The 21,689-nt window shown below is 33.8% G+C and overlaps 1 protein-coding gene across 1 annotated transcript; it reads left to right on the top strand.

Moving 5' to 3' along the window:
- The first annotated feature begins 8,104 nt into the window (after positions 1-8,104).
- Positions 8,105-12,152, top strand: LOC149194705 (uncharacterized). The gene is made up of 2 exons (XM_089405143.1): positions 8,105-10,946; positions 11,674-12,152. Exons 1-2 carry the CDS (start codon positions 8,348-8,350, stop codon positions 12,027-12,029), a joined length of 2,955 nt encoding a protein of 984 aa, XP_089261269.1. The 5' UTR covers positions 8,105-8,347; the 3' UTR covers positions 12,030-12,152.
- The last annotated feature ends 9,537 nt before the right edge of the window (positions 12,153-21,689 follow it).

Raw genomic sequence — 21,689 nt, 5'->3', positions numbered from 1 at the left:
CACCAGAATACAAGCCCTTTGCTACAGATTTCTCTAGAAGGGAAGCCAGTTGGGCAAGATTTTTGCTTGGGTCAAATGGGATGCCCTTAATTTGCCAAAAAAATGGGGGGGATGGGGTATAAAGAAACTTGACGATTTCTCTTCTGCTCTGGCTGCTAAGCTTGGATGGCATTTAGTATCTGTTGACAGCCTCTAGTTGAAGGTGACCACATCAAAATACATTGCCCCGATGCAGATATTGGATTGGATCAGGAGGCCCCAAAGAAGCACTACAGGGATTTCAATTATCTGGAAGGCTGTGATTAAGGCTTTGGATCCCATCAGAGCTGGACTTACTTGGAGAATCCACTCAGGAGATAAAGTACGAGTTGGAATAGACCCATGGATTGGATGTGGGAACATGCACAGGCTGCCTATTGAACTCACAAATCATCTACAGGATAATAATATCACTCATCTGGCTCATATTGTGGATGGAGAAAATTCCACCTTTCTACATCAAGTCTGGAAATTTGCTCACCAATTAAATATCCCAACTCAATGGGCGCAGCTCTGGGATGATTATACTCAGGCACTTACTGAAGCACACATCCGTATTACTAAGGGAGAAGATGAGATTATATGTGCCCTCTCAAAAACAGGGAGATACACTCCCAAAGATGGATATTTAATGTTGACAGGATCCCGACAACCACACACCATTGAAGCATGGTGGAAACATCTTTGGAAGCTTAAGCCCCCCCCCCTCGGACCAGGCTGCATATGTGGTCTATTCTGAGGAACAAAATTCCAACTGGTGATAACTTACTCAAGCGCTCACAGTTTGGACCTCATTGGTGCTACCTCTGCAAATGCAACAACAAATCAGTCCAACACTTGTTCCTCAAATGCTCTGAAGCACATAAGCCATGGAATATTATTTTACCTGTTGTTACTCCACAAAGTAGTTGGACTGGTGCATCTATCTCAGAGGCCTGGAAGAATTGGTTTACCTCCGTCACAGCCACCAAGCAGCATAACATACCTCTTCTGATCAGTTGGGCCATTTGGATTGCTCGAAATAAACAAATTTTCCATAACCTTCCCCCTTGTTGGACTGTTATCGCAACCAAGGTCTTGGCTGACTACTCCCTCATTCCAGAGGATCCATCTCCCCTGAGGCACAAACGTATAATTCCTTAATCAATTGATCGCAGCAAGCCATGGACCTATTTCAATCGGGCTGCACAGGAGATTGGATGTGGTGGGGGGGCCATTCTACATATCAGCCCACACCATTCATACAACATGCTCATGGGATTCAGAAGAGTCACTGATAACTTTGCAGAATTATTAGCTACTAAATTCCTCATACAATTTGCATTGGAGAAAAACTATAGAGATCTACAATTATTTGGGGTTTCTAAAGTTGTTTGTGATTGGTTGAATATAACCTCTAGATGCTCTGCTTTTACTTTGACACATATATTGGATGAGGCACTGAGATTGATTTCATCCTTTGACTCTTTTGCATACAAACACATTTTCAGGGAGCGGAACACAGCTGCTGACAGCCTTTCCAAAGAAGCAGTGAACAAGGATCTGGGCATCTGGATGATCCGGAACAGCAAGATGGAGAACACTATCAATACTACCACCGAACTTTCATGGATATCACTGTTTAATTTTCTGTTGATTATGGTTAAAATCATATGTATATATTTATCATCTGATAGAATTTTTAGTTTTTATATATAGTCGATTTCCTTATAGTATATTACAGTCATTGTTACCTCCTTGTGTGGAACAAAGGTAACAATTTTTTGAACGCTTATCTCAGTTTTTGATGATGACAAACAAGTTCTTGTTATGTTTTGGAATATGCTCACATGCATCTACAAAATGTAATTTCTTTTTACTAATGAAATTACGATTTTTCCTAGGGGAAAAAACATATAGTTAAAAACAAAAATATTTCTGAATATAGAAATGTGATATATATAAAGATTCATTTGACCATATAAATTAAAATAATGTTTCATATTCATAATCATTGTTTCATAACTTCATATTCAAATTTAATTTATAAGCACATAATATATATATATATATATATATATATATATATATATATATATATAGGATTTTGATCAAATAAAAAATAAGAATATTTCTATATATAGAGATGTGAAATTTATATAGATATAAATAACATTATTAAAAATTAGCATAGATAAATATTAATTTCAAATCTAACAAGCATTGAGAGGAATCAAATCTCTTGAGGTGCACACCTTTCGTCAAGTTTTGTACGCAAAAAGAGGTTTGCATCTTGAGATATCTGATCCGTCTAGGCACTTGGTAGATTCATAGTTAAGATGGATCTATATCGGTATATAATGGAGGACATTATTAGGAGCCACTTTATTGGATCTCTTTAATATGAAGACCCTTTCAATTTTCTTGATGACTCGTGCATTGCATAATATGCTTACCACATGCTAAACATTGGGCCTTCCTCTAAACACTATTTAGGGTCTTTTCTCTAAACATTTATTATAAAATTATTTATTATTTACTTAACATTTATTGAAGTAAAATCATCCAACCTTTACTCCATCAATTTAAATCTTATTATAATTATATTCTATTCTATTTAAGTAACATTTATAGTATATTTCGTCAAGAGTACAACCTTGTTGAACCCTTTTTAATTCATAACCCTTTCATGTGTCCTGGTGGCTCATGCCTTACATACTTGCCAAGTGTCATGCAAGTAGGCCTTCCTTGTTGGGAAATTTTGAAAAGGCTCACCTCCTTTTGCTTTGACTACTCATGCCCATATGCTTACCACATGTCATGCATGTTGGGTTGTGTTATATTCTTTCCACAACTAGCCCACATAGTTAACCGGGGGGTTAGAAGGGGGGAAAATCCCCCCCTTTGTTGCATAGCGGGGGGAGTCACAGGAGGTTTGAGGGGTGCAGGTAACCCCACTCTATGGGGTCTGGGGCAGCGCCCCAGAAAATTTTGGTTTTGGACCCTATGTTAAGTTGGACGGACCTACCTATGGTTTTGTGCATGATTTTCGCACATGGTTTTGGACGCGATGGTTTTCGGTCCATGGTATTGGATGCTTCGGCGTGTATACATATGTATTGTAACATTGAAAGGAACATAATGAAAAATCAAGCTGGTAGTCTCGGTTATGGGATCCAGGGGAAAATCTTTGTGTATATGTGTTTTATGTGTTATGCTCTCACATTGTTTATTTTCTGTGTTTTAGAATTCATATGCAGGTAATTTTTGTACGGGGTTAAAACCTACAATGCATGCTCCAACTACTCATGCTCGTATGCTCACCATGTGTCATGCATGCTCCAACTATCCAAGCGTGTATGCTCACCATGTGTCATGCAAGTGGGCCGTCCTACTTCAAGAGGGATTTCGTATACAAACATACATGTTTTTACTCAAACTCACCACTATATAAATTTTTTCATACATTACAAATTTGTAAGATTATTAATATGGAGTTGTATTGCATTTTCTACAATGAAATGAGCATAATTCATTCTAAACAATACATGAAAATAAATAAATTTATATTGAAATTCATTGTAAGAGCTAGAAGAATGAAATGTGACCACCGACAATAAGAGTGCAAGGTTTTCTCAAAACATATTTCCACTAACAAAACAAAATACTATTTTATCAACTTTTAAATTCAATTGAATAATCCATGATCATTGCTTGAGTCTCATCATTTTCATCCATGAGGTATTATTCATTTCTCATTATTGGGGAACCAAAAGATCAACAATTGCTTCTAGCATCTTTATAATTGTGTTTATTATTGACCTTGAACCCTCGTCATCCTAAATGCACCAAATAGCCACCACTATTATCCTCCTAACCTCTTCTACATTTATGCCCTTTGCAAGGTGGTCATCTACATGCTCCATAATTTCTCCTAGGCTAACTTACTTGGCTACCTATGTTGGGACAAAACATTTTTAGGTTCCACATTGCTTGAATCAATGTTTCTGCAACCCCTAATGATTTTTAGGAGTGTCACTCCAAACTTGTATACATTAGTCATGGCAATAATTGGTAACTCATATATCCATTCTAGCAATAAATGGCCTCTAGTACCATGCATTTTTGTTAAAATGCAACCTTGCCATTAAGTTCTTTCTTTCCAAAATATGAGACTATCACATCGAAATATTCATCCAAGAGTGTTTTTTGGCTTGATATACTAATAAATGATACAATTCCTACATTCTTCATGCAAATATGAAATCGTTCATGCCTCACCTAGTGCAATTTGAATTGAGGCCTTCTAGTCTAGAGAAGTCTTATGTTATCTAAACAGAAAAATGCATTTGGATACCCATGACATACATAATCATAGACTAGTAGTCTTCGATCTCCCTCTAAAAAAAACCTCTAAGATGAACAATATAATGATATATCATTTTTATAGTACTTACCTCCATCCATAGTTACATCTCACCTCATCCGAGCCTCTTCAATTTCTTGATAGCAATCGGGATTGACCTTCCAAAGGTATCTTTATAAGAAAATCCAAACCCTCCACTTCTAAAATTCTCATGGAAATTCCTCGTTGCAATATGCACTTCTTTATATGGAAGTCTACTCCTTATAGACCACGATTAAAAGTCTGCTCCTTTGTGGACCACTAATAAATTATTTCAAATAGCCAAATTTCATTTATCCACAATAAAATGATTGCTCATCAAAATTTTAAAATTAAACTATATATAGAATTTATAATTTCAATTATAAAAAAACTATTTCATGATAATAAAAGATAAATAAATAATAATTGCATCATCGTAACACCAAACTATCAACCAAACATAACACCAAACTATTAATATTGGAGAAAAATATTATCCTATTACTTCAAGTTTCAACAATTTGTTAAAAAGTTTTCCACCTTTTCCACTATAATAATAACATATAAATAAATAACAAATATAAATCATGAATCATATATAAAACTTAACAAAACCATCAACAAATAACATTGGAAAAGATGTTAAAAGATTTGCAGTAGTTTAAAAATTATGTTTTTTAAGAAAGTTATGGAAATTCTTGTTATATTTTGAAAACAATTGACAGGGATTTTTGTAAATCTAAGTAAAAATTGTCAAAATTTATAAATTTAGGTGTTTTAGATATTTTTGATGGTGCTGAATCTATTTCCACGATTCTTTTCCACCATCAAAAACATGATTCAAACACTGTATGTATAATTTTTTTTAATTTGTTTTAACAAAATTCCAACTACTTTTGAACGTCCAAATAATTCCAAATATTTTAGTGTATCAACCCAAAATTCTGGTACAAGCTATTTTAAATTGTCTATAGTCAAGTGAAAATCATTAAAGGTGTCCGCATTAAACATTTTCCATGTGTAAAGTGAAGATCATTAAAGGAGTCTACATAAGTCAAGCAAAGCATAATTATTTGGTACGCACAATCTTGTAGACTCAGACCCTTAGAAAATTGAATGCATCGGAGATATTCACATGAAAGAATATTATAAAATTATATTACAAGAAATAAATAAAAAAATTTATCATATAAAAATATATGTGGTAATTAAAAATTAAATAAATATATGTTTATATTATTATTTTTAACCTACCACCTCAATCTAGATAAAAGTTCCAAAAAATTAAAGCTACAGTGAAGTTGGTAAACATGGCGTCCGCCAACTACCCAGCGATATGAAACGTCACTCCACTTTTTAAAATATCCTTACCCTTCCCATCATTTCTAATTAAGATAAAATTTTCAATTATTAACCAATTCGTCATGTGGCTAAAAAAATGATCACCATAATTATAATCATTATATTACCATTTTCTAATGTTGGAGAGTAACCGAAAACACCGCATGCCTAATGATATATTTGATTTTTGTTAAATTGTATTAAAGATGCTTTTATTTGTTTCTATTATATTTTTTTATAAAATTATATTTTAAATTTAAATATATAAATATCAAATTTGTGTTTTAATAATTTATTAAAAATTTAAATGTTTTTTTTGTTTTTTTTATAAGATTGAGTTTAGTCAGTTGTAATGTTGGATAAAAAAATATTTGTGTGAAGTTGTAGAGTTTGGATGCTCTTTAAGATAGTTTAAATTCCTTAAATATAGTTTATTATCTTCAATCTTTCCTTATGAAATTTGATCATGTAACTTAATAGAAACTAAACTCTATACAAACTAATTAATCTATACTTCATAGGTCAAAATTCAACGGTTAAACTATTGGGAGATCAACGAGAATGATGCATTGCAAAACATAGATAACATTAAAGATATTGTTACTTCTAAGTTCAAAGAAAAATGTGGTGTGAGAAAGATTTAGCGGCTAAAAGAAAATTAAGTTATTATAAGAAGGTCATCAACCCCACCCTAGAAGATCAAAAGTATCTCTCTCTTTTAACTAGCTCAACGAAGAAAATTAATATAGCAAAGATTAGAACTAATTCTCATGAGCTCCATAGTGAAACAGGTCGTTGGGCAATTCCTAAAACGCCATGGATGGAAAGGATCTGCCATATATGTGAGAATAGGAACATCGAGGATGAAAACCACTTCCTCTTAGAGTGCCCCACGTACAACCACATTAGATCTTAGTTTCACAATCTTTGTTACAATACTGACCTTCCTAGCCTTTTACAATGTCAAAATTATAGTGAGCTAGGGAGGCTTCTCTCCAAGCTTTTTAAGCATAGGAATAAAATCTTAAATCAAAATAAATAATTTGTTTCTTTAGGTCCGATAAACTAATGTTTCGTCTTAGCGAACGTTAACCACCATCATCATCAAAAGACAAATTAAATTATAAATTTTTAAATATATATGAAAAAATATTTTATATTTATAATATAAAAATATCATAGGAATATATTTGATTATATAATATATAAAATGAGAAATTTTAAAATAACTAATTCATTATTTTGAAATAATTATTATTTTTAATAATTTTATTATATAAAATATATAAATATAAAACATAATATCATTAAAAATAGATTATTAATTGAAAACTTATAATTATATAAAATAATTATTATTTTTAATAATTTTATTATATAAAATATATAAATATAAAACATAATATCATTAAAATATATTATTAATTGAAAACTTATAATTATATAAATTATTTTATAGAAAATAAAAATAAAATAAAATTGGAAACTTATAAATATAAATTATTTTATAAAACAAAAAAAATATTTATAATTTAAAGATAATTTATAAAATATTAAAGTTAATATTAAATTTAATAAAAATAATAAAAAATTTAAAAATAATTTACTTAACAAAATAGGTAAACATGTAAAATATTACGAGATTTTATTAGTGATTATAGTGATAACTAATAACTAATTGAAGAAACTCAATATCACTGAAGTACAAAATCAATCCCATTCATAATTTGTTGATTATCCAAATTCCATATACATGATTATACACCCAATATCAATTAATACAAAACCACTCCTTTCATATATAGAGACTAGTTTATCCATTATCAAAATTCCATATCCATTGACACGTTTTTTTATAAAAGTTTTCATGATAAAACATTAAAATGTGGAAAATTTCATACATATTAACCAAATTGTCTAATAAAGTCATTTTTATCTGGATTTCAAAAATATTTCAAAATCTAATGGATAGGAAATTAGATCAATTTATTTTACCTTATTCCTATCTATTTTCCAAAATATTCCTCAAATTCACTATCAAAATAAGTCTAGATACACTAACAAGGTGTGTCATAAAATCATTTTCACAGACATCGGAGTGTATATCGGAACGGTCAGGGCGGTCGGTTTACACGCCCCGGGCCGGTATCGAGTCCTGCGGAGGCTACACCAGCAGCATATTTAGACCTTGACCATATGTACTATGTACAATTGTATTATGACATATATAGCCTCAAAATCCTGTGATATTCTCAAATCCTGTGGCTTATATAATCTACACGAAAAAGCATCGGAATTGTAGGTAAAGTTCGTGGTTAAGGTTTGTACATCTTCTAGGACGCGTCTGTCTGATGTTTAAGGTTTGCTGAGAACTTCCACTGTAAGGACACCGTAAAATACTTTCAACAATCACGTGGATAAATAAGGCTGGACATTACTTCGAAAAGCTGATTGGTCAAAAGTGATGCCGTGCTGAAGTGACAGATGCTAAAAAAAATATAACGCGGATTCGTCTCTGTAATGAGACACAATGTCTAGATTTTCTGGGGTAGGGACGTCCAGAGCCACAGGTAACGCTCCTCTGCACAACAAGGTCCTTTCATGGCTTCCTTTGGACTGATATCGCTCTGTTTTGTTAGCCTCGGCCTGCTCTTCATGGCCGCCATTGACGCTGTCCCCTCTCAAGACCTGATCTACTTAATGAACCTCAAGAAGAATCTCTCTGATCCTAATGGGCAACTTCGTAACTGGACTGCCAACAACACAACGAGCTCTCCATGTGCCTTCAATGGCGTCCACTGTGACAGAGAAGGGCACGTTGTGAGTTTAGAATTGGACAATTTTCTGGTCGCAGGGCCGTTTCCATCAAAAGTCTGCAGCCTGAGGTATCTCACAGTCCTCTCATTTGCCAACAATGAAATCAAGGGGGAAGTCCCAAAGGATCTCGCCGACTGTACTAATCTGAGGTGCTTGAATTTGTCTCAGAATTATCTAGTAGGCTCTCTTCCCAGCTTTGTATCAGAGATGCCCAACCTGGAATTCTTGGATTTCTCGGGCAATAATTTTACTGAGCCCATTCCCCCTGCCTTCGGCCAGTTGAGGAAGTTACAGATACTTAATCTCTTTTCCAATTTGTTGGGTGGGACTATTCCTGGATTTCTAGGCAATCTGACGAACTTGCTGGAGCTGAATCTGGCCCTTAATCCGTTTGAAAGTGGCCCTATTCCTGTGGAGATTGGGAAATTGACTAAGCTGCAGAATCTGTGGCTGATGGAGTGTAATTTACAGGGGAGGATTCCTGTTTCTATTGGGGATTTGAGGGAACTTCAGCTTCTGGATGTATCTAAGAATAATCTAACAGGGCCTTGGCCTCGTAATTTCAACAGGCTTCGAAAGTTGGTTAGTTTGCAGCTTTACCAGAATAAACTTGAGGGTGAGATTCCTAAGAATTTTGGTACGATGGCATTGGAATTATTAGATGCTTCGGATAATATGCTCTCAGGAATACTTCCACAGGGTTTAGGCAATTTAACTAGGCTAAAAACTTTGAATTTGTTTGAAAATAGATTGTCCGGCGAGATTCCTGCAGGGATTGCTGAGCTGACCTTGTTGAAAACTCTGAAATTGTTTCGCAATTCGCTCACTGGGCAAATTCCTCAGAAGCTTGGAAGCAAGACCCAGTTTGAGGTTTTGGATTTATCTGAAAACCAGTTAAGTGGGCCATTGCCAACCCAGCTCTGTAATGGGGGAAGGCTTCAAATTCTAGTAGTGGTCAACAATAGGCTGAATGGTAGCATATCAGAAGTATATGGGAATTGTACAAGTCTTCTTCGGTTTAGACTGGCAACCAATACGTTCAGTGGAGAAATTCCAAAAGGTCTATGGGGATTGCCAAGAGTTTCGGTGCTACATCTCAGTTCTAACAGCTTTGAAGGAAGCATTTCTAAAGATATTGGCAATGCTAGAAATTTATCTAACCTACAAATTGACTGTAATAGATTTTCAGGTAAGCTTCCATCTGAGATTGCCAAGGTAGTGCTTTTATCTGTTTTCAATGCTAGCAATAATAAATTTTCAGGAAGTATACCAGATGAGCTTTATGGGTTACATAATCTTGATGTATTGGGTTTGCAAGGAAATTTACTTTCTGGTAACATTTCGTCGAGTATTGGGTCTCTGAAACAGCTTACAGATCTTAACTTGAAAGGAAATGATATTTCTGGTGAAATTCCTATGCAAATGGGTGATCTCCAAAACCTCATATACCTTGATCTATCCAGCAATCAACTCAAGGGGAAAGTCCCTGCATCTTTAGCCAACCTTACGTTTAGTTTCCTAAATCTATCAAACAATCAGCTGTCTGGAACAGTCCCCAGTAGCTTGAGTAAATTCAGAGAGGCATTTATAGGCAATCCCGAACTCTGTGGAGAAGATTTTCAAGGTATCAAACCCTGTGTCTTAGAAAAGGAGGATCATCATTTGATGACATGGATACTCTGTGGCATCCTTGTTTCTGCAGCAGCTATGGTGTTGCTTGTTGGATTAGGATGCTTCTACAAGAAGTATTATCAGTCTCCTGTTGTTAAGGACAAGGGAAATCTTGAATTTAGTACTTGGAATGTGGTCTCTTTCCATAAGCTAGTTTTTCGTGAGGGTGAAATACTGGGATCCTTGGATGAGACTAACATGATTGCCAGTGGCGGGGCTGGACAAGTATACAGGATAGAAATGACCAATGGTGAGACAGTGGCTGTGAAGAGGCTTCCTGGTAGGGCAAAGATTGAGGCCTTTGGATATGACAATGGGTTCCAAGCAGAAACTGAGACTTTAGGGAGGATTTGGCACAAGAACATTGTTAAGCTCTGGTGCTGCATCTCTGGAGAGGATTGCAACCTGCTAGTGTATGAATACATGTGCAATGGAAGCTTGGGAGATATCCTTCATGGACCTAAAGCTAGCAGGCTCGACTGGCCTACAAGGCACAGAATTGCTTTAGATTCAGCTCAAGGCCTTTCTTATCTTCATCATGATTGCCTTCCACCAATTGTTCATCGTGATATCAAGTCAAACAATATCTTGCTGGATGATAAACTTCAAGCCAGTGTGGCTGATTTTGGCCTTGCTAAGATATTGGAAAAATGTGAAAAGGGATATGACACCATGTCCGCAGTTGCAGGGTCTTATGGGTACATTGCACCAGGTAACCCAAACAAATCATTTTTCTTATTCTTTCTTAAATCTTTTCACACTTTTGATGCATGTCAATATTCGTTTCAAGTACAAAGCATGATTCCAAACCTCTAAGGTTACCTGAGATACTAAAAATATAGAAGGAAACAACTCGCATCAAGCTCTTCTCGTATTAATAGCAGTTATTAACAAGAACAGGGTTTCCTTCACGTTTTATAGTAGGATGCCCTTAGTAAGCTGTAGACTTTTCTGAAGACTCAAAAATTTTGCAACCACCTTTGTATTTCAATGTTGGAAGAAGCATGCCCTGGAGGACTGCACTACAAAGGATGAACTCCTTTCATCTTAGATGTTATGTTCAAACTTCAAGGTTATCTGTTTCTACCACAGTCACCCATAACTTGCACGATTAGAAGTGTGAGTCTCTATAATAAACCACAATATTTCACCAATGAAATATTGTGGGAGATATGCTATCCTATTTAACTATGCTGTACAAGTGGGACAGACCGTTCATGGTGGGAACAAAGCCCTCCATCAACCTCACCAATGAACCAATGGCCTGTCAAGTTTCTGCATCTTTAATTAAAGAGACTTAAGAAAATCCAAGTGTCTGTTAGGATAATTCATCATCTTCTACACCATTAAACATCTCATTCAATATATGTGTTCTCCATAGATCTAATTTAATGTCCATGATGTTTGAATTTTGATCATGTTACACCCCCTTTTTGCAGAGTTTTGTTACACACTGAAGGTTACAGAGAAGAGTGATGTCTATAGCTTTGGAGTGGTGCTGTTGGAACTGGTGACTGGTAAGCAACCAGTTGATCCCTCATATGGAGAGGGCATCAATATTGTTAAATGGGTTGGCAGAATGGTTGAGAAAGAAAATGGCTGGAAAGAGGTCCTGGATCTGAATATTTCTGAGCATTATGAAGATTCAATGCATCACGTGCTCCAAATTGCTTTGCTTTGTACCATTTCCTTGCCGGGGAACAGGCCTACCATGAGAAATGTAGTTGAAATGTTGAAGGATGCAAATCCATGTCAGAAATTAAAAGGTGAAAGCCCCAGAAGTGGTAGAGCATAGTTCGGTGTAATTTTAGCAGTCTCTTATATATTTAGTACTTCAAAAAAAGGCTTGCATTGCTCCCTAAATCAGGGACTTATGTGCAGAGATTGATTATAAGAACATGGAAGTTGAATAGGCATAGTATTATGTTTGATCCCTGAGCTTTGCTAGCTGAAAAATAAAATCAAAATGACAAGCACATAATTTCCCAATTGAGTAGCAGGGTGTATAATCATTCCTACTCTAAAGTGTCAAGATTTCACATTAATCTTTGAGAAGCAGGGTGTATAATCATTCCTAATGTAGAGTGTGAAGATTATACATTAGCCTTTGCCATTAATTCCTGATAAAGACTTTGTCAGGACTCAGGATTATGAAAAGTGAAGAGAAGTTTATGACAAGGCAATATGCAATTAGAGAACTAAGAGGCTAGAGATGGTAAAACTGTTGCCTGTATAATTTTGATTGTTATGTGATGTATAATGTAACCCATCTGGCTTCTTCAAAGAAGCCTATGGTCACTGGCTGTATATGTTACTTTAGAAGTATTTTCAGATGAAATGCAAGAACACAATGAAATAAAAAGCTGATCTTGGTTCTCAAAACAAGAAGAATGCGAGTTAAGAAAGGTAGTGAAGATTTAAGTAATATCTTGCCAAATTTGTTTTTTTGTTTTTTTAATTATTTTCAAAAATATGCATGTTAATCTAGGATGTATTAGCACCCAGGGAAATAAAAAGAAAACCAAATATAGAGATCATGGTGTTTAAAATATCTCTGAGTTTCAAAAGGATTATAAGGGTTTAAAAAATTAGATTAAAAAAATCCTATTTAATTTCATAATAATTAAACCATTTATATGGGAATCTCTCCCTGTTTAGCCATACAAACAGCTTATTGAATTACCACAAAATAATCAAAATCTAATTTTGCTTGTAAATATCATACTTGAGAATAAGCACCCACAAATTTCAAATAATAAGAAAATAAAATAAACTCAAAAGGTTGAACTTTAACTCAAGCCTAGACGACTTGGAGTTTTGGATTCCATCCTAACTCCCAAATCACAAATATTTAATGACAGCTTTCAATTGGATCCATAAGTTCTCAAGTTTCCAATTCCACATGTTTCTAGAAAAAGAAGACTTGGGTGACTTTTCTAATTTTATATTATCTCAAGACATCATAGAAATTTGCTTTTAAAATTAAAAATTCCTTGAAAGCAGTGTTTTGACTTCAAATGTTGAAAAGTAGATTTGCATTATGCACTTCCAATGATATATTCTGGGAATCGCCTGCCCATATCATGGATTTTGAAAGCCATGAAAATGAAGCTCACTTATTCAAAAGTAAAAGTACTTGCATTAAAGTTTTAAGTGGAGAATGAGCACATCATCCAACACATTTCTTTTGAGTCTTTGAATCAATGCAAAGTTAACTTGTTTGGTTTTCCCTTTAATTATTAAATTCCATTTTTTTCCTTTAATCATTATATTTTGTTTTTTAAAAGTTTTTATAATTATGTTTTATTAAATTTGAAAATTAACACACATATATATATAATTTTCAAATTTAATCAAATATAATTTTTGAAACCATATAATTTTAGAAACCATATATATATATTTCATTTGGGAAATATATATTGTAGACTATTTATTTTCAGCATAAGATTTAAGACATTATATCAAAATTTATTAGGTTATTTATTAAATTGTATTTAGGTGGGGAAGATCACAATTATCTTTTCCAATCATTATATATATTCATTTTAAGTACAGATTTAGCATGTGGCTAGAGGATCAAATCTCTTTATGTGCAAACATTTTTAGAGTGCAAAAATTTGAAAAAAAAATCGCATCCCTCTTATCCCTTGATAGATCCCATTGAATCTGTAGTGATTCTCTCTCTCTCTCTCTCTCTCTATGTATCTTCATGTGTAATTTTTTATTGTTTAAATTGTGGTTTTGATTGCTATATAGAGTACATAACTTAAACTTGTAAGTCCAAAAATTCTTTTTTGGATTTCAAGGAAAATTGACAAAAAAAGTATATCTAAAAAGGGACCAAAATGTAAAATAATAATACTACTTCAAATGTTTTAACCATAAATATGATATATACATGATATTTTTTAAACAATATATAATATACACATAGTTGACATTAACATATTTTACATAACAAGTGCATTGAACTATGTTATCTATGGACTACATTGTCCACATTACCGTGTTTTTTTTGTTATTAATATATTTTAAACTATTTGTCAACATTAATTAATCTTGCATATTAACATATTTGGTTGATAATCCACATTGCAATTTTATTATTACTATGAATATTTTTAAAGATGACATATTAATTTTATATTAAGAATTGAATAAGTTACACATCTTGCTCTTATTATATAGCTTGAGTGGGCCTAATGGTTAAGAGCATGTGTTTCCTCTTAAGAGGTCACAGGTTCAAAACCAGAGGGGAGTAGAGTATGTATGCCTTCGTAGACTTAGCAGTCAAATCACTGCGTGGAGGTGGGTCCCTTGTCCCACAAACAAGGGGATCTCATACACCAATTTGGTGTCTGGCTTGGCCATGACCTTAAAATTGGATGATAATAATAGCAATTATTCTTATTATGAAGTACTTGACATGTTAAATTTTATAATTTAACTTTCAATTTTTTTCTTTTCTTTGGCATTGAATATTTTATTATATACAACATTAGAATATTTTATTTTAACATTCTCTTCCTATTTATAGATATATTTGAAGTTGATATTGACATAAATTAGTTAACATACATATATATATATATATATATATATATATATATATATATATATATATATATATTTCTTGTAAGTCGAAGAATTTCTATTAATCAAAAAGCATATACAAGGATATCAAAATGCATGTGGTCTCACCCCGACCGGGTTTTTTTACCAATGCGATAACCATACAACATATAAAAAGCAAAATTGCTAGCTAAGAGGTCCAAAGCCTGAGAGGCCTAACATTCCAGAAAACTAAAAGAACAAGAAACACACTAGTGATTGTAATCAGTCATCAAAGGTAATTGAAGCAAGGTTATCCGGCCCTGTACCTAGGGGAGGCAGAGGGCGATACAAGCAATTGCATGGTGCTCAAAGTGAGCAAGCCAAGTTTCCAGTTTTTCAACCTTTTTCATTAGCAAATTCTGCCTGTGCTTGACCACTACCATTTTTTCACGAACATGGCATTGGAAGTACTGACGCTGCTCAAGTTTGGCCATGACAGCCTCGCGCTCCTACTCGATCAAGGGCGTCTAGTCGAGCAGAGATAGATTGCACCAGTTCAAGAACCGTCGAGGAGAGTCCTAGGCTCCTGGAAGATGCCAGACCCGCAAACCCTGACTGACCTTGACTGTTGCAGCCTTGAGGCATCGTAGCACGATTATGTCCCTATCCACAACCACCTTTGACTGTGCCATGACTACACTGCATAGCCAACTTGGGGTGGTTGCCTGCCATGGAATTTACCAAATAACTACAAACCCCACGGGTTCCATGGTCCCCACATCCAATGCCTCTCGAAGGACCCACTCCCTGCCTGGAGCTCCCACCACGTACAGTTACAACACCACCCCGAGACCCAGTGAGGGTGAGAGAGGCTTCAGACTTCGCTGATGCCAGGACGCACGAAGAGCGGGGGTTGGGCTTCATGTTGGAGCTAAGAGGGAAGCCGAAAAGCAGGAATAATGAGACACCCAAAACGCTACTGTCTGCCACCCGGAACTAAATAGACCCTGCCATAGACCAGAGAGGAGAGGATATCTAGAACAAAAATTCCCACCATCGAGAATTCACCACCCGATTAGAGACAAGTCGGACCAGAGTGGGTGAAAGAGACCCAAGCGGAAAGAACCAGATAGAAAATACCAAGCACCCAAGATGAAATTGAAAGGAAATGTCTGAAATTCGTTACCGACACCAGATCCGTAACAAAGCACCGGAGGGTGGATTGGGACTAGATACCTCGAAAAGGAAGAGGCAGGACGTGAGAAGACCCAAAGGCCAATGCCACCCTTGAACCAATACTGCCACCCCAAGGGCTACAACACCACCCACAGACCCAGGACTAAGAAAACAAGAAATAGAAGATCGACACAAGGGCCACTCTAGAAGCACCCCCTAAGAGACCAAGGCGAGAAGTCCCGAGAGAAAAAGACAATTAAACTCGAAGCCAACTAGAACCACAGAAGACGTGCTCTCTGAAGAAGAGATAAGAGGGAAAGTTTCTCAATTAGCGGGAGCAAGCGAGAGAATGTCACTTGAGGCATGCCTGAGGCGCACAAGACGGATTGCCACCCTAGACCAGGAGCCAGAGAAGATGAAAGCAGAGAGAGGAGTGCATTACACAGAGAGGCATAAAACAACCAGAGAGTTTTACAAATAATGCAATATAACCAAAGGTGGAGCGGCATCATTGAATCCCAAAGCACGTCGAAGTGATTGCACACAAGTGAATATGAACAGTTCACACAAGCAAGCACAATGGTAATAACTCTTGCGTGGTGAAGGGATTGATGTCCTACCCTCCCCTGCATTAAACCTTTCCCATTTGTCAACTGTCATGTGATGGGTGGCTTCCACAACCCGACACCCCCATCAGGGAAGATCTTCAAATATTTTATTTGAATATTGTGTTGTAATATTTTTTCTAAGTATAAGGTTTAAACATCTCACACTTTAATTTTTACTTCTAATTACTTTATCTTTTTTTTAAAGTTTATATGAAATTATATTATGGTGGACATCGACATATTTTACGTATGATTGAGAGTAAGTGAAGTATTTTTACCACATTGGATTGTAATATCAACAACAAATCAAATGACCATAATGAGGTTGGTATTATTGATGTTTTATAATGCTCTTAATTAAAACTAGCTAAACTCGCATATTCATTTTTGTTTTTTATTATAGCCCACATTGTTTTTTTATGTAAAGAATATTTTACTTTTATTTTAAGAGGGACATGTGTCAATTCTAGGTTGAGCATGGGTAAAATCACACATAGCTCTCATACTAGGCATACTAGGTTGTATAATGCACCTCTAGGCACAACAACTATTTTGTTTAGGATTTGGCTTTAATCTTTTATCCATAACATCTATGCCTTCAAAGTCTTATAATCAATTTTATTCTTTTAATTAAAGTTAAATAATTAATCACGATTATGATTAATTAGATTTATGTCACAACTTGATATTCTTACATTTATTAAAAATAAAGTATATCCATTTAATTGAAAACTCTATTGTTGATATATTGAAGAATAGCCCATTACAAACTCCTAACTACTTCTATGTGGGATTGAGGCTTTAATTCTCTTACTGCTTTGAACTAACTAATTCATGAGCCTCCCTAACCCATTGGAGGGCTGTCCATTCATGACTATCTACATTGAAAGTGAAGGCACACAAATCATATCCACATCAGCACGGCTATAAGAGGGTTAGGTGCTTGAACCATGTTGTTAGTCTAGGTTTGATTCCTTAATCAAATCAATATTGTTGGTCTTAATTGTTTGTATGCTAGAGTCACCCTTAGAGATTTCTTCTTTGGCAGTTATCACTTTCTAAGTTTATTACTTTTAGTTCTTTTCCTAAGAGGGACATAGGTTGTTGGATAGAATTCTTGAAAATGGTTAACATGTTTGCAACTCTTGCATTAAAAGGATGTATTTTTACCTTTAGTCCCTAGATTCATCAAGAATTATCTCACTTGATAAGAATGTTCTTTGGTAGAGTGACATTGAATTATTCTTAACATATAGTCATCAAGCACATGTAATGATGCCTTTTTCAACTTAGGCATATGTTTGACTTAATGAATTTGCCAAATGTACTTCCAATTTTCTAGCACTTGTAGAATCCATAGATGTATAAGATTTGATCTAAGATTTATGATTTGAGAAAGGGATCCTTTTCCTAAAACCATGCTTCCTCTTCCAAAACCTTTCCACAAACTTCAAAATCAAACAAAAATCAATACAATGGTCTTTGTTGTGATAATATGCATGGTCTATGTGGAGATATGTGGTCCATGCCAAGATGCATCCTCCCCAAATATGTAGGATGCAAGATTTGATATTTTGAAAGCTTTTCCCATAGAGATTGGGTTTGCAAATTCAAATCTCATTGGCTTTTGAATATATATATATATATATATATATATATATATATATATATATATATATTTTTTATAATAATGTTATACATGTCATTTATCTTAAAGTAATTTATTTTTTAATTTAATTTTAAATATTATATTGAGTTGAATTATATCAATATTACATTATTTTTAGGCACACACACTACACATATTTTCTATGCTTAGTTGTAAAATGCATCTAATTTTAGCGATTTTTGGAAGTCGGCTTAAATTGAAATTTAAACAAGTGTATTGTGTAGTCTAGGTGAAGTTTGTCCTTTCATGAAAAGTTATTATTAATGACCAAAGTCAACTAAATTGTTATTAATGGTCAAAGTCCATTGAATTAACAAATTAGGAAATAATGTTGATAATTAGTTTTGAACTTATTTACCATTAACATGTTACATCTCTTTATATAACACTTAGATATCTCTTAGTCTCTTTGTATGAGGATTCTTTGTACCAAAGATGAGGACTTACTTTGGATTATCTTTAAAAGAATATAACCCTAAAGAAGAGTTTACATCACTTCCTTAGACCTACCCATAAGGAGGAAGAACCAAGTTCATTTGCTAATGTCATATTTAAATAACAAACAAACAATAATGATCTAATTGCTTGGCAGTGAAGAACAATAATTTTTTATGAGAAAATTCCCTCCTTAAATTGAATCTTTCAATTGATGTTACTTTAAAATTTACCACAATTTATATCTTTGGTCAAACAATTTGCTAATGTCATGTTTTTCAAGTTAGTTAACCAATTTGGCTACTACCACACTTCCAATGTTTCAAGCCCTACTATGTCTTTACATTAATGGAGGTAATGAATCTGATTTTTATGTTGTATAAGCTCATTTTCCTATTGAAATTTAATGCCTTTTAGGATAATTATGCCATTTTTTTTTGGTGTCAAGTACACTAGTTGTGATTTTCGTGGGAGGAGTTTTCTCTCGTACATACTTAACCATGGATGCCTTGTGGGCGTCCATTTCTTTGTGGTTTGGTTGTAGTTAATGTTTATGTGATTTATTACAAGATATTGTTGTGGGATTTCATTTCATATTAATATTTAGTCAAATAAATAAATTTAATTTTAAAATATTTTATCATTTTAACTATTTTTGGGTGGTGAAATATTGGGTGAGGATAGAGATTGTTGCATAGCACTTGACTTCACCTTTGAGGAGGATAATTAATTTTTATGATGGATGATGGAAGATAGTATTTACGACCCAACATAACATCAACCTACGACACAAAATAGCATATATGGGTTTCTAGTGATATTCATCTAGGTGGATATTGATGGTCATGCACCTACTCCACTAGTTCAAAGCACATTCTCCATATTAGCATTTTTTCTATAAATTTTTGAGTCTTGAACAACATTCTTTTGAAATGTCAAGGTCTCAGACGGTAGCCATAGGATCTAGCCTAAGTCTTGGTCAGAATGTATAATTCTTGGCTAGAACTTTCCAACGGGTTGACGAGTGCACCAAATGGAAATCATATTTAAATTTCACAACTCTTGAAATTTGATGTACCAACTAACCCCATCAAGGCCCATAACTTTTTGGCATTTCATCTTCTAGAATTATTAAGTTTTTGGACCTCTAGGGTTCTTGGTTTATGTTAAAATTCCATTCTCTTGGCCTTTTGTAATAAATTTTACAAATGCATGTAACTGTTATCTCTTTATGTTTAGAGATAACTACCACCATTCTAGCTAATCTATGTACTATAGTATTTTGTATTCATTTATCAATAGAAGTTAGATTTTCACCACATTATTTTTATATCCACTACATTTCTCTGTGTGTTTTGTTTATTTTCCTACATTTCAATTCATTCCTTGTACGACCTGGATCAAATATTCTAGATAGCACTGGCTAATGTGCACCACTTGCCATCATTTTTTCTACACCTTCCACCATTAACCTTTTCTCACATTAGATTGAACGAAAACTTATACCCAACAACATTTATCCTCGTCTTAAAATAATATAAATTGGTAAATACAAAATTCCCTAAAAAATGTAATAATAAAAATTAATAATGTATAGCATCCATTCAAATTTTGGAAATGCTCGTTATCCTATCCTCGCGATTGAAGCAAACCTTCCCCCCTTTGAAAGCATGGCTATGATTAGGTATATTATGTATAAGAGGAAATTAAACAACATGGAAGCGAAAAGGTTTCCTAAAATTTCTTTTAACTTTAGTGAAAACCCCCACGTTTGGCTTAAGCAATGATGGTATAAGGATGCCTAGCCCTAGTTAGAGTATTGGGAGATAAAGGAGGAAATCATTTTGCAAAATATGGACAATATTAAAAATATTATTACTTCAAAATTTAAGGAGAATTTGTGGGGTGATAAAGAGTTAGAGGGAAAATGGAAACAAAGATATTATAAGGAGGTGATTAACCCCAATCTCAAAAATCAAAATATCTCTCTATCTTGACTAATGTTAAGAAGAAAGTGAGAATTGTTAAAATAAGAACAAATTATCATGAGCTTCGTAGTGAAACCTAATATTGGCTAATTCTCAAAACACCATGGGATGAAAGAGTTTGTCACGTTTGTGATACTAAGATGGTTGAATATGAAAAACACTTTCTCTTAGATTGTCGATCTTATACATAGATTCAATTTAATTTTCTAAATATTTGTCACACTACCAAGTTTTTTGACTTTTTAAGTCGACAAAACTATGGTGATCTTGGAATACTTTTCTTAATGCTATTATAGCAAATAAATAAAATGATAAGGAATTTAAACTAATATCTTACCTTCTTAAGGTATGATAGACCATATCGGTCATAGTGGATGTTAATAATCATCATCATCACTGTAATCAATTAAGAAGAAGGAATATAAATTTTGATAATCTAACAAGTAGTATTTTGGATGTATTATATAATGGAACGACTTAACAAGTAAATAAATTCATTTTTTTAATTAGTACTTTTTTATTTGACAAACTAAATTACCATTCTAATTTACTCATTCTTTTTTTTAATTTTAGTGATTTTGTTCATTTAAAAAGGGACCAAAATGTGGGTAAAGTTCCCTAACAAAATTCTAATAATAATGCGAAATTATAACTTCCAATAAACTTATATCAAATTTTGAAATTGTTCCATTGAGAAGAAATGTGTCATTAAAAAAATAGACATTAAATATTAAAAAATAGTTATATAGATAATAAAAAACCAATATCAAAGTACACTTTAATTGAAATTAGAATACTTTGTTCAAAGTTATTATTCCCTACCCAGGCATGACTCTAGCAATCAATTTTCTTGTTGACCACTATTAGTTTAGCATTTCTCAATGCAAGTTATAATGTTTAATTTTAGAAATAATTAAAGTATATTTTATTTTAATTAAAAAAAATAATTTGTTATCATTTCATTGGAAAAAAAGCTGGATCTCTTATTTCAGGCTTGGCACCATCTGTCCCATGTCATTAAT

This window comes from Pinus tabuliformis, chromosome 2_2 (assembly GCF_031772625.1).
Source record: "Pinus tabuliformis cultivar Carrire ecotype Pingquan chromosome 2_2, CPIR1, whole genome shotgun sequence".
Classification (NCBI taxonomy): Eukaryota; Viridiplantae; Streptophyta; class Pinopsida; order Pinales; family Pinaceae; genus Pinus; species Pinus tabuliformis.
The sequence above is the reverse complement of the archived record's forward strand: the minus strand, read 5'-3'. Positions and strand labels throughout refer to the sequence as shown.

Bases quoted from the DNA above. Each gene is read 5' to 3' on its own strand.
- LOC149194705 (XM_089405143.1), top strand. From the start codon at position 8,348: ATGGCTTCCTTTGGACTGATATCGCTCTGTTTTGTTAGCCTCGGCCTG. The intron at 10,947-11,673 runs GTAACCCAAACA...CCCTTTTTGCAG, and splicing joins TTATGGGTACATTGCACCAG to AGTTTTGTTACACACTGAAG.